Consider the following 13,599-nt stretch of genomic DNA (forward strand, 5'->3'; position numbering starts at 1 on the left):
TCAAACGTTTCTGGACATTATGTTGGTTGGTCTGGACCAGGGCTCATCAGACCACAGGCAAAATCCCACACGCCACCTAGTTTTGTAAATCAGGTTTCACTGGTACAGCCCCGCCTATTTATGTACCTGTCCTCTGTGGCTGCCTTCTCGGGACAAGGGCAGAGTGGGGTAGTTGTGACAGGACTATGGCCCCCAAGGCCTGAAATATTTACTATCTGACCCTTTGCAGAAAAAGTTTGCCAACTGCTCTGGGCAAAAACCAGGATGCATGGGATACAGTTTTCCGTCCTTCTATGAGCACCTAGTCTACTGAGAAACCAAAGAGATTGTGATTATGTAGAAGAATATCCCCTGCTCCGCCCCCAGTCAAAGGTCCTGGATTAAGGAATAATTGAAGCTGTGGAGTTTTGTGTTATACAAAACACCAATGTCAATATAAAGCCATTCATTTTCATCAGGCAAAAGTCGCAGAGGTACATGGTAATAGTTTCAAAGTTACACAAGGAGATGGAGTCCACCGCCGTAGTTCAGAGGAAGGGCCATGCCCCTACAGGGCCCAGGGGGGTCACGTGGCCAGGACAGGCTGGCGACTGAAAGCAGGCACATCCACCACCTTGTAAAGACTATTGTCCTGCAGGATTTGGGCCCTGTGTCCCCAGGTCTTCCCACTTTTCCAGAGATGTCAGGCCTCCAGGTTTTTATGGAAATGTCCCCACTTTAAAATATAGCCAGCTGGGGCGCCTGGGTGGCTTAGTCATTAAGCATCTGCCTTCGGCTCAGGTCATGATCCCAGGTTCCTGGGATCGAGCCCCGCATCAGGCTCCTAGCTCCGCGGGAAGCCTGCTTCTCCCTCTCCCACTCCCCCTGCTTGTGTTCCCTCTCTCGCTGTATCTAGCTCTGTCAAATGAATAAATAAAATCTTTAAAAATAAATAAATAAATAAATTAATTAATTAATTAATTAATTAAAATATACCCAGCTAATCCAATAATGCTCTTAAAAAGCACCGGACAGGCCAAATAAATGTGTCTGAGAATGAGCTTTGGCCCATGGACCACGGGTTTGTGGTTCTAGAATATGGCAAACAAAGTGGACCTGTCAGAAAGAAAGCAGAATGAGCCAGTCCACAGTGGTCACTCTAAACAGAGACCACAGGACCTCAGATAGAGCAGAAAGACAGCAAGAGAAGCAGTAGTCCCAGGGCCAGGCCTGAAGCGATGAGGAAAGCAGTGAGTACTGGGCCTCTTCTGCCGGAAACCAGCATGCCTGTCCCTTCCCGGTCCACCTACTGAGCTCCTGTTCCTCCTTAGCAACCACCAAAACACCACCTCCTCTCTGACACCTTCCATGACCTCCTCAGGAAAAGACATGTCCTTCCTTCTCCATCTTCCCCCTTCCCTGTGCTTCCTGGGTCATCGCCTTACTGAGGGACCCCTGAGGACAGAGGGTACCTTCTCCAGGCTCGGTTCAGTCACATAACAAACGTTTGCTGGGTAAATTACCAATGAAAGGGGAGGCGGAGGGCAAGGAAGCCAGGATATCACGAGTACAGATTCCGTGACTGAAGTCCACTTATTGCTATATGGCCTCAGGCAGGTTATTTAACTTCTCCAAGCACCTGTTTCTTCATCCAAAAGGGGGGTCGAGTCTCTATTTCATAGGTTTCTTGTGAGAATTACTCAGACAAGCCTCTGAGCATGGTGTCTGGTGCATTGTAGGGCTTCGAGAGTACCAATTATAATAACAGCAATTACTATCATTGCTATTATTATTATTAACCTGATGAATTATGGTCCTGACAGTTGGCGCCGGAAGGAAAAGTCTGTAGATTAGAAGGGAGAGTTAGAGTAGAAAATGCTAGGAAGCATTAGTTAATGCTTTGCATTTCTGCCAAGATAAATGAGTCCCATAGATTCATATTGTAATTTTCCTCAACCGTACTCTTCACGATTTGCACCGAATTTCCTTATCATGAAGGATATTACTAATTATTTCCTTGAACCCACTGTGGGTGCTGAACCCAGCAAATTGAAGCGGGACAGAGATAGGCATCATGGAGAAGAAGGTGAGGAGAATGAACACAGCCCAGGCCTGGGTACTCTCACCAACAAGGAAACCTCCTTGTCACTCATGGGAATGACAAGTTAAGACCCGGTATAGCAGTAGCTCTAGAAGGATCCTTGCTGCAGGCAGATTTATTCTCAGTAAAGAACTGGTTTTTGCCCTAGGCTGGGTGAGGACTTCCGTGTTAAAAGCTGAATATAGGTTGGATCTCATGGATTTAAATGAACAGTGTCTGAATGTGTGTTTTTGAAAACCCAAAGCAAAGGGAGACAGAAAGAGTCTAAATAGTTGAAATTGAAAGATTCAGAGCCTTTCTTCCACTAGACCTTGTATGCGGATTGTATTTTAAGTGAGTGCTAAAACGTTCCAGGAAGCTGAATTAACAAGAAAGAGAGGAACCATAAACAGAACTATAAACTGTCAAACACAACATCGAGGAAGAAGGATCCATTCTAATTATGAGGGTGCCTGATCACGAGGGCAATGTTGGTGTGTTTTTTTTTCACTGATTTATCAACAGGAATACAAGCTTCGCTACATTTACTCTCTTTTCCCTCCAGGGAACAAATCATGCAGCTAAGTGTGCAACTGAAAGAAGTGCATGAGTTTCCAGGTCTGAAAGAAAGGATAGGAGGAATGGGGAATGAAGCAGACCTCTTACGTGAAGATCTTCAGCGAGAAATCAATTTGCGCTTCCGCCCCCGTAATGCAAGCATCATGGGTAAGAGAGAAAATGCACTCGGATGGTCCGTTGATGGACAAAGGTTGCTGCCATCCATCGTTTATTCCATTAGCGCGGCACCCTGTGCTCGTTGCCACAGAGCCTGAGCACTTTAGGACTGAAAACACACCCATTAAGGTATTATTTGTACATGAATATTTCAACTTTTTAAGCAGTGCAGAGCTTGGGTAGCATCTGTTGAAAATAATGAATACAGCTAACTGTCTGATACTAAATAGATACTTAGTGACAGCCAGGGTATTATCCTAATGCCAAAGCATGCAAGGGGTCTTGTGTAACTGGCTTTGGACCGGGACCATGATGTTCCCAAACCTTGTCCCTCCGCGGAATGATGCCCAGAAAGGTCCCCGCCTTGGCTCTCCCCTCAGAGTCAAAGAAACACAGAGGGACACTCGGAGAAAGGACATCCGACCACTGCTGTCTAGGTTGCCACTTCAAAATGGTTCACGGCATGAAAGATTTGGACCGCCAACTCGAGCATGGGAACAGAATTCTTCCTGGGTTTACTGGGAAAGGCTCTGGGAAGTAGGTGACATTTGACTTGGACTTCACAAAATGAGGATAAAATTTGCCAGATAAATAAAGGCCAAAATCATCCCAAGCAATAGGAAGGTGTGGTTGTCTCATGCCCAACTTCTGGTTGCGTAGGGAGTAAAGATCAGGACCCTGGGCCTCTGGTTCCTAAAATACAGAGTTACCGTTGAAAGTCCTGCAACACTATCATTTGCAGTAAAATGAACTGTATTACCTTCATGATTTTGTATTTTACTAAAAATATGGAAAATATAGAGCAGTGCTGAAGAACATAGTTTCCAGAATCAAACCACCGGCCTTGAAATCTTGTCTTGATCCCTTGCTGTCCGTGAGACCTCAGGCAAATAACTTACCTCCGGAGAGCCTTGTTTTCTCACCTGTAAAATGGGGGTGATCACGCTAACACGCACCTCGCGGTGTTTTGTGAAGATTCAGGAAGAAAACTGACAAGCGGGGCAGGCACAGAGAAAGCGCTGCACAATTGTGACCCGTTGTCATCAGCCTCCACATCACAAGTCAGCACACTATAGTCCACCCGCCACTTTTACCTGGAGCCGGTTTTTTTAAAGGGGTTTCACTAGGAGACAGACTCACCCGTTCGTTGACATTGCTTGCAGCTGCTCTCACTCTCCAGAGTTGAGAAGCTGTGCTGGACCCGCCATGGCCGGCAAGCCTAGAACATTTATTCTCTGACCCTTTCCAGAACAAATTTGTCAACCCCTGCCGCTCCATCTAGTTAGGTAAACTCGGCTGGTGTGTCGCGTTAGGGTTCGTACGGGTAGTCGTCATTAATACCAATGAATACATAATTAATACACCTGTGGAACACTTTCCAGATCATTCTCGTATTATTTCACTTAGTCCTCACAAATTACAGAGAAGCAAACACAATCTAAGAGATTAACTGGTTTGCTCAAGGACTTAGGCAGACAGCAAAGGGGAAAGCCAACACTCAAACCCATGTCTGCAGACTTAAATCTCAAGGCTCTGTACCTACTGATATCTGTTTCACTCCATCCGATCCTTCCCCATTAAGTGTAAATTCAACGAAGAGGATGATGAATTTTTGTTTTGGTCATTGAGACCAAGACATTGGTCACACTGTGGGATGATTGTCTTGATAACCAATATATAATTTCATTTGTTCTCACAAAACTTACCTTACCTCAATTTGCATTAATGTAGATTACTCAGAGAACATCAAGAAGCATTATCAGAGATCATCATCTGCTGAAAAGAAAAGTAGCGAAACCACTTCTATCATAAAAAACTCTGAAAAAAACAGGAATGACTTACTTACCATCTTTGATACCCTAACCTCAAAACAAAACTTGTCATTGGAAAAATTAAAGCAAATTACAGTACCAGATATCCAAATACTGAACGAAAAGGTAAATATTCACGATGGTGTAGTAAAAGTATTTGTGATTTCTGCTTGGTATACAAATCTCTTCAATTATATTTCCTGCCTTGCATTTTAATTTTTTATTTATACTTTATAAATGTATAAATATCATAATATATATAGATATGCTCTATTATTTAAGATATAAATAATATAAATATACTTCTATTTTATTTTTTTTATTTTCCAAGTCAAAGTTTGAGAAAATTCAGAGTAAGACTGTGGCTTGATTTTATTATCTTACATTTATTTATATAATTTGCTATTTCCACAATGGTACAGATTATAGACATTCACTCCTCTTGCTTTCTTATAAATAAAAGGTAATTTTTATTTAAAAAGGCATCTGCCTTTGACTCAGGTCATGATCCCAGGGTTCTGGGGTCGAGCCCCGCATCGGGCTCCCTGCTCAGGGAGAAGCCTGCTTCTCCCTCTCCAGCTCCCCCTGCTTCTGTTCCCTCTCTTGCTGTGTCGCTCTCTGTCAAATAAATAAATAAAATCTTTTTCAAAAATTTAAAAAATGAAATTAACACACAAGAAATGCTAGATATTTGACTGTTTTCTCCAAAAACTCTTAAGCATAAAAATGGCATCAATTGACACAACGCTGACAACAAAAAATTCAGGTATTTAGTTACCTGGAAACATTTCACGGGGCTGCATCCTTGCGCTAAGCATGAACCACTGTGGAAGAAACACACATGCATAGAGCAGTGCTTTGCCTCAGTGAACCTGGATGGCATTAGCAAAACTCTGCCCACACGTTGCTTTTCAACATGAATCCTTTCTCCTGTGAGGTATGTGGAGAACCAGGGGACATGCCGTGCGTGCTCTCGTCCTGTGATGGCCTCAGCTGTCGTGGCTCCCTGCCCCTCTCGAGCGATGCCCTCCAGCAAGCTCAGGAAGCAGAGTTTGTGATTCATAATTTGAGCGACCAGGTTCAGGGTTGGAAGCTCCAGGTAAATATGTCTTCTCTTGTTTTATTTATAAAGCTGTAGCAATAGGAAGAAAAAAGCAAACTGTCTGAAATGTTTAAAACTGCCATTTAGCTTTGAGGCGAAAGGACAGGTTCTAGATATTACGTGTTCTTATGCTTGGAAACGTAGGATTAAAAATACAGATGTGGATGTAAATGTACATTTAGAAGTACATGTGAATATTGACATTTTCTATTATATATGTATCACATATATGTGTGTAAATGTATATTTGTGTGTGTGTGTGTGGAGAGAGAGAAAGAAATCAAAGTTTGTGTTTGTAGGACATAGACTCATGTAGATGTTTCTTTTATAGCAAACACTACATAGAAATGGGAGACTATTAGCCTTAAAGTTTTGAAAACTTTAGATTTCTCAAAGTAAAGACTAATTTGTACAAATTCAAGAGTATATTTGAAATTCTACTAAATATACAAATTCTAATGTTAAAATTTAATGTTAGAAAATATTTTAATAGGAATACACCCTTAGGTCTTGTACTCCTTCCTGTGTTTTTAGACATGAGACAGTGGTTTTAATATTTAAGTACCTGATGATTGAGTCTCTAATAACTTGAAATGTTTTCATTTATTTTTCTGATCATGTTGATAAATGAGAATAATTTTTAATTGCCTAGTTTTCCTTAGGGTTTTTTTGTGTGTGTGTGAATACATTATATATTCACCTGGAAAAGATGAATACAATTTTAGGTATTCTGTGAATACACTGAATTCATCTTGTATACAAGATGATGATGTGTGCCCTAGTTTGCTCCATTTTTGACAATATACATAGAGTCTTTGATGAAGAAGAAAAATCTCTTAAAAAGCTAAATTTCTTTACCAATAATACGAGCACCAGGTGTTATATAAGACTGATGAATCACAGGCCTATACCTCTGAAACCATTAATACATTATATGTTAATTAATTGAATTTAAGTAAAAATTATTTAAATGAAAATATATCTACACACAAAAAATATATGTTAAATATTATAGCAGGGAGCATTCCTGTTTGTAAGCAACAGAAACCAACTCCTGAAAAAAACAGTCTCAGAATCAACAGGAGGATAGAAGGTCAAGCTTGGGAATGGGCTGAGAACCACAGCTAAGATATGGTGCATATCTCAAGCACACACACACACACACACACGTGCACACACGAGCTTGCATGCACAATGCACACACACAGAACAGCAGTTTCCTCCTTGAGCCTCCTGCATGAGCCTGAGCCCCAGCTGGTCCCAAGCCCTTGCTCCACATGCTCCCAAATCCAAGTTCTGGGGCAAGCCTCTGATTAGCCCAGCTGGTGGATATCCCTATACATCCTGAATGTTGAAAATTTTTATTTACGTAGTCATAATTCTGCATTGCTACCTAGTTTTCACTTGTATGTTATTCTTCTTTCTTTGAACAAATATTCATTGAGTGCCTACTATGTGCAAGACATTTATCTAGATGTTGGGGAGCCAGCGGTGAACATAACAAAGACAAATCCTGGTCCTGCATCCCGGTGGTTAAAATAATCCTGAATTGTTCAACATAATTTTATTTTATTTTATTTTAAAGATTTTACTTATTTATTTGAGAGAGAGAGAATGAGAGAGCACATGAGAGGGGGGAGGGTCAGAGGGAGAAGCGGGATTCGATCCCGGGACTCCAGGATCATGACCTGAGCCGAAGGCAGTCGCTTAACCAACTGAGCCACCCAGGCGCCCTGTTCAACATAATTTCAAACAATTACACCTTACTGCCCCTTCTCAAAAAAACCAGAAACCTCACACCATTTAAAGAAGCCCTGTGTTAAGCTTTTACTTTTAAAAGATAGTCCCTGACATATGTTCTAGCAGAATTTGGCTTCATCAGCACGTAAATGAACAACTGGAAAGGGTGGGGGCGGGGTTTTTCATGTTGATAAAATGGTGTGCTATTTCCCTCTTGATTAGATGGGGGGAAGAGTGCCAGAAAAGATTGTGAGAGAATTCTCAGGAGCCAGTGGTGACAGAGGATGGATTGCAGAGAGATGTTTTAAGAGTGAAGTAATTTAGCAATCTCTTTCTCTCTGAACACAGCATTGACTAATCAACACAGATTTCATCTCTATAATTTTGTGTTTTCCTGTCCAGAGTATTTATTTCTGGAATTCTCATTTTACTTCCACGTGTTCTTACTTACTGCTAACCATTTTATTCTTTTTATTTGGGAGAGATATAATTAACATAGAACATTTTATTAGTTTCAGGCATACATAATTTGGTAGATGTATATATTGCAAAATGATTAGCACAAGAAGTTTGGTTAACATCCATCACCTCACCTAGTTATATTTTTTTGTCATGGGAACTTTGAAGATCTCTCTCAGCAACTGCTCACCATTTTAAGGTTTTCAAAGTTCTAGAAAATTAAGGGACAACTCTCCAAAAAATGAAGATACATATTTTTAATCATGTAAATATTTCTTTTTCGTTTCATCATTTGCCAATGAGTGCAATTAAATCCTTTTCCACAAAATCCGTATAGCTCACATTAAGCTGGCTCCTTTTGTGGGGAAATAAGGGGAGATTTTTTTTTCCTAATTGTGTTTGATCCTAATTAGCCCTACTTCTGTCACAATTAATTTATTCCATACAGCTCAACTTGGTGATATTACCCTATTGCTTTCTGAGTTTTTTTTTTTCTTTCTCTTTCTCTAATTTGTTAGAATCTCAAGAAAAGCCCATGAATTTTTCTCAAATCACATAATTAAGAATTTGCACTTCTAGAGGGCAAGTTTTAGACCTATCATTCCTCCACCAAGTGTACAAGATGTTTGGAATTTATCTTTGTAGCTTGCTCCGAGTTCAAACTCGTTTATTAAAAGGAGGAATGCTTTCTTTTTAGCTTTCAGAAAAAGTACATTATTTGAATTTGAGGAATGTCAAGAAGAGTAATTATTTTAACTTACATAAAAGAAAATGCTCTTAACTTATTAAACATAATGACCACTCTACGTAGTCCCAAGTAATTTGCTGATGTGATAGGAATGCTAAAGTCTCATTAAAACAGAATTTGTGTTTTACATTTGTATAAGGAAAAGTCATTAGCACTAGGTCAAAACTGTTTTCAAATAATACTTTTGGTCACTAATAATGGTTTTAAGAGATAAAGTCACATTATTTTTTTAAAGATTTTATTTTTTAAGTAATCTCTACACCCAACATGGGGCTCAAACTCACAACCCTGAGATCAAGAGTCACCTGCTGCACCGACTGAGCCAGCCAGGCACCACAAGATAAATTCACATTAAGCAAAAATGATAATGAAAACAAATAATATCACCTCATAAATGAATCCCTTAAAATTATCTTTTAATTCTCTATAGTCCTATTTTGTTTTTAGTGAGTTTCATTTGGTCCAGCTAAGTAAGTAAACATCACACAATGTGCCTCATTGTGTTTTTTCCTCATTGTTATTTTTTTCTTATTCCAGCTCAAAAATGTAAGTAAACTGGCAGAAGTCTCCAAAAACAATGCCTTACAGCTAAGTGAGAAACTGAGGAATATGAAAAATCAAAGTGAATCTGAAGAAGAGAAGATGAGTCTTTTAATCAAAAAGCTGAAAATGTTTTTGTCAGGTAATTAGAAAAATATATTGAAACTAGTTTTGTTTCTTTTTCTTTGCTTTTTTTTTAAAGTATACTCAAACAGCATAACCAATTTCAAATTACATAAGTGGAAATGAAATGCCTAAATCAGAAACATGATGTACCCCTTGATTTAAAATTTCTTTTTTTTTTTTTTTTTTTTAAAGATTTTATTTGTTTGCAAGAGAGAGAATGAGAGACAGAGAGCATGAGAGGGAGGAGGGCCAGAGGGAGAAGCAGACTCCCCGCCGAGCAGGGAGCCCGATGCGGGACTCTATCCCAGGACTCCAGGATCATGACCTGAGCCGAAGGCAGTTGCCCAACCGACTGAGCCACCCAGGCGCCCCTGATTTAAAATTTCTTAATGAAAATAATCCCCAAATATTAACTCTGTACGAAAAAAATATATATATGTATATATGGCTATCTGTATAAGATAAATTTAGTAAAAAGTCCTAGAATTTAGTTAAAATTTCAAACAAATGAACTTGGTGCTTAAAGTTATGTGGTTTTTTTAAGAAAAAAGTCTAACATGATGATTCTATCAGATTTCCTAATGTTATGATTCCATGATTTTCTCTGCTGACAGACTGTGTGAGATCAAGGCATGCCAGATTTGGTTAGTATACCAAATACTATAGTGAGGTGGTATCTAAAATATCGGTTATTAACTATTATGGACTATTTTCCAAGTTTCATATTGGTTCTCTGTGATTGGCCAAAAGGTACAATTTGATCCATTTATTATTATAATTATGATGTTATTATCCCTCATTGTACCTTATTATGGGAGAAGTTCACTTTGATTTTATTTTTTTAGAAGTTTATTTTAAACTACAGAGAATTATTAGTTGAAGATAAAAATCAAGTAGTACAGCTGGAAATTGATCTGAAAACTCACTCTGTGTAAATAACGCAGCTTGGGTACATTATATGGAATTAATCTTAAGAGGCTTTCTTCTCCATCACCGTCTTCCAGATTCAGTAACTTAATACTCCTCACATGAATCAGCTGACAATTGGGATGTCTGTTACCATTGTTGCAACCACTTTGTGAACCTGTTTAATATTTGTAACAGACCCCTATGGCCAATTGTTTTTTCCACCTCCATATCTCTAGATACTGTATGAACAGTACTAGTCTTGATTTTCAAAATAAGAACAAAATGAGGCAGTACAAATAACCAATAAAAATGACCAAAATAATCAGTAAAAATGAATGAGGTGGGATCTGTCTACTGGATGTTTTGTTTGTTCAAAAGCCAGTTTTCAGTGAGTTAGCATTGATTAGACACAGATCCAGGAACTGGTTGGATTAAGGAACACCTTAGCTATTTCTGCAGATACAGGTCGATTCAGGCACCAAGACCAAACCAAAACCAAACTGCCAGACCAGTTGTGCGAAATGGCGTGATACACTTCTGGGCCCCAGCGATGGCTCAGAAGGCAAGTTCTACTGCTTTCCACCTCATTCACTGGGTTATAGAGCCTATTCCCTTACTGGTCTCATTTCTCATTGCTGCTGAATACATCTCTAATAATAAAGTTTAATTACCCCAAGGAGTTAAAAAAAAAACAACAAAAACTGTGTCCATTATTACAACAAAAATTAGACTAGGCAAAGGGAAAAATCCTATTCTATAAAAGAAACATCTCTGATCTGGGCCCCAAGATCCTTGGCACCAGGAAGCAGTACCCTTCACTCACCAATTTCTTTTCCTCTATCCTTTCCATAAAGCCCAAATAAAAGTATTATTAAATTGTATGGTGGCTACACTACTCCACTCTTCTTCACCTTATTAATATTTTCCTTGGGGTCTGAATTCCCCATTAACAAAGTATGTGTCACTTCTCCTGAAAGTCCCATAGAAAAATTTTGAATTTATGATCTCATAACAAATGCCAATAAATGTTCAATGACAAATATATGGCTAAATTAAATTCACTTTTTATTAGAACCCTTTTTATAAAATGAAATACCATTTCTTTCAAAAGTCAACTTCCAAGAATAGTACATTCTGTTTCAAGTATGATTTTGATTTACTCACAAAAAATCTTGTTACTTTTTTTTTTCAAAAACATGACAGGAAGTAAAATACTCCTTTTATTTTAAACAAGACAGCTAGAGCGAAAATGATCACCAAAGGATATATACTCATGTCATGTCCGTCAAATGCTAAAAGGTGTCTGTGGTGCCCACCGCCTCCTGAAGAAGAAGCCAAGGTCCTTGGCCTCACATTTAGAGGCTCCTGTGCTCTGCTCCCAGCCTTTCGGGACTTGCACCCCCCGCCCCCGCATTTAGACTCGACTCTCTCACCAACACTGATCCGAGGACTGCTTCATGCTGCACCCAAGCTTTGGCATCTGTGGGTCGCTCAGTTTAGAATGCCTTTACCCCTGCCTTCACCCCACATTTCCACAGGTATAACCTCTGCTGTCCTCCAGGCTCAGTTTATGTGCCTTTTTGAGGTTCTTCCTGAAATATTTTCTCCTCCCTCTGGATCCCATATCATTTCGTCTTCTATTTATCATTTCTATTCTCATGTGATCAGTATTCATATGGAATGGCTTATACTCCCCCACTGGATGGTCAGCACTTCAACTGCCCACACGGGCTTTAGCATTATGCCTCAGTAAGGAGCCAGAGATCACAGAGTGTTAGCACCCCGGACCCGAACAGTCCATCTTCCGCTTCAGTTCTCAGGAAGGCCGATTTTATTTTCCTGAAAAGCAGGGCATGGGTGTATTTAACAGTTTCCTGGTAACACGTTATTCATCCAGTACTTTACACTCTATTGTCAAATTCCCTTCTCAAAATAGGACTTTGAGTGGTAGCATCAGGTAGAGTTGCCCTGTTACACAGATGAGCAACCACTGTGAGCCTTTTGATGTCACGGAGGATTAGAATCAAGTGTTGTTGAGTCCAAACCTGGCGCTTCCCCAGTGTCTCATTCACTGTATTCAAATCTTCGTAACAGGCATCTAACCATTTTAATTGCTTTTTGACTTAACTGGTTCTTAGGAGGACGTTTCGCAGAATATATACAATATTCCAAGTCTGTAGTTTTTCAGTTTTCCAGCAAGCATTTGTTTAGCCTGTATTCAACACTACACGAACAGTGTTTCTTTCAGAGAGAAGGGATGAAGAAGAATCTACGGACGTAGACAGTCTAATCCTGGTGTCCTAGGGACACATAATCAGTTGCACGTACTTATGACTTAGAGTTTGTTGTGGTTGTATTTACTAGATACAGTGTTTACTAAGGAGACACAATGACCTAAAACCACCTTCTTATTTAAGAGGAAAACGTGCCTCCAGAGGACATAGAGAAGGTTGCAAATCGTGTACTTGACATCCACCTACCAATGACATCACCGAATTTAACCCATGAACTTGACAAAATACGGAAGCTGATGCAGCTCTATGAGGACTATGGAACAGATGAGGACAGGCTATGTAAAGCAGCAGAGGAAGCCCAAAAGGTTTTGGTGAAGGCAAAAGATGCTGAGTAAGTACAGTATTAATATTCTCATCTTGCTCGCCCAGGCCAATTCCTAAAAGGCCATCTGAAAAATATCTGGGTGAGGAGCTATTTAATGTTCGAATGAAATTACCCTCCAGTAGCTCAGTGCCCAGGGTGAGGGCTAAGCTATTTGCAGGAGCCTCAGGAAGCTGGGGGATTGGGAGGCAGGGGGCAGGAATGCTTGTTTCCCATTTGCTATAGACTTGGAATGCCTTTCCAGTGACCTGTTACTCTTTATACCAATTAATGCCATATATTAGCTGTATGCTAATATCTTAACAGGTGGTGGGAATATCGGTGTCTTTTCCCTTTCTTGCTTCCCTTCCCTTTCTGCTACTTCCTAAATGTACCATAATAGACAGTACTTTGAAGATCTAAATTTTTTTAAGAAAGACTACACTAATGGGGAGCCTGGGTGCCTCAGTCAGTTAAGTGTCTGCCTTCGGCTCAGGTCATGATCCCAGGGTCCCAGGATCGAGTCCCACATCAGGCTCCCTGTTCAGCAGGAAGTCTGCTTCTCCTTCTGACCCTCACCCCTTTTGTGCTCTCTCGGTCTCTCTCTCTCTCTCAAATAAATGAATAAGCTCTTTAAAAAAAAAAAAAAAGACTACACTAAAAAGATATGATGGTGAGGAGTAAAAGAAATGAACACTAGTGCCCTAGGAATAACACGGGAGTAAAACTACAGATATGGTACCCAGAGTTCATTAACTCGTGCTTCCTTTTGCCC

General features: G+C 39.9%; 1 protein-coding gene and 1 long non-coding RNA gene across 12 annotated transcripts in view; one reads left to right on the top strand and one right to left on the bottom strand.

The window, feature by feature from the left end:
- LAMB4 (laminin subunit beta 4) overlaps positions 1–13,599 on the top strand; it is a 90,681-nt gene that overhangs the window by 65,760 nt on the left and 11,322 nt on the right. The window contains exons 25-29 of the mRNA XM_035020351.1: positions 2,625–2,785; positions 4,526–4,731; positions 5,543–5,704; positions 9,192–9,336; positions 12,647–12,854. Of these exons, the coding sequence (XP_034876242.1) occupies positions 2,625–2,785; positions 4,526–4,731; positions 5,543–5,704; positions 9,192–9,336; positions 12,647–12,854 (882 nt within the window). The remainder of the gene's footprint in view (positions 1–2,624; positions 2,786–4,525; positions 4,732–5,542; positions 5,705–9,191; positions 9,337–12,646; positions 12,855–13,599) is intronic.
- Positions 2,230–13,599, bottom strand: part of LOC118020612 — a 41,897-nt gene continuing 30,527 nt past the window's right edge. For 5 of the 11 annotated variants that reach the window (XR_004681955.1, XR_004681954.1, XR_004681962.1 and 2 more), the window contains 2 exons: positions 5,384–5,737; positions 2,230–4,570 (listed from right to left, as the gene is read on the bottom strand). This is a non-coding gene — a long non-coding RNA (uncharacterized LOC118020612). The remainder of the gene's footprint in view (positions 4,571–5,383; positions 5,738–13,599) is intronic. The other 6 variants (XR_004681959.1, XR_004681958.1, XR_004681957.1 and 3 more) reach the window with 6 other exon arrangements.

This window comes from Mirounga leonina, unplaced genomic scaffold, assembly GCF_011800145.1.
Source record: "Mirounga leonina isolate KUSES-001 unplaced genomic scaffold, KU_Mleo_1.0 Mir_174, whole genome shotgun sequence".
Taxonomy (NCBI): domain Eukaryota; kingdom Metazoa; phylum Chordata; class Mammalia; order Carnivora; family Phocidae; genus Mirounga; species Mirounga leonina.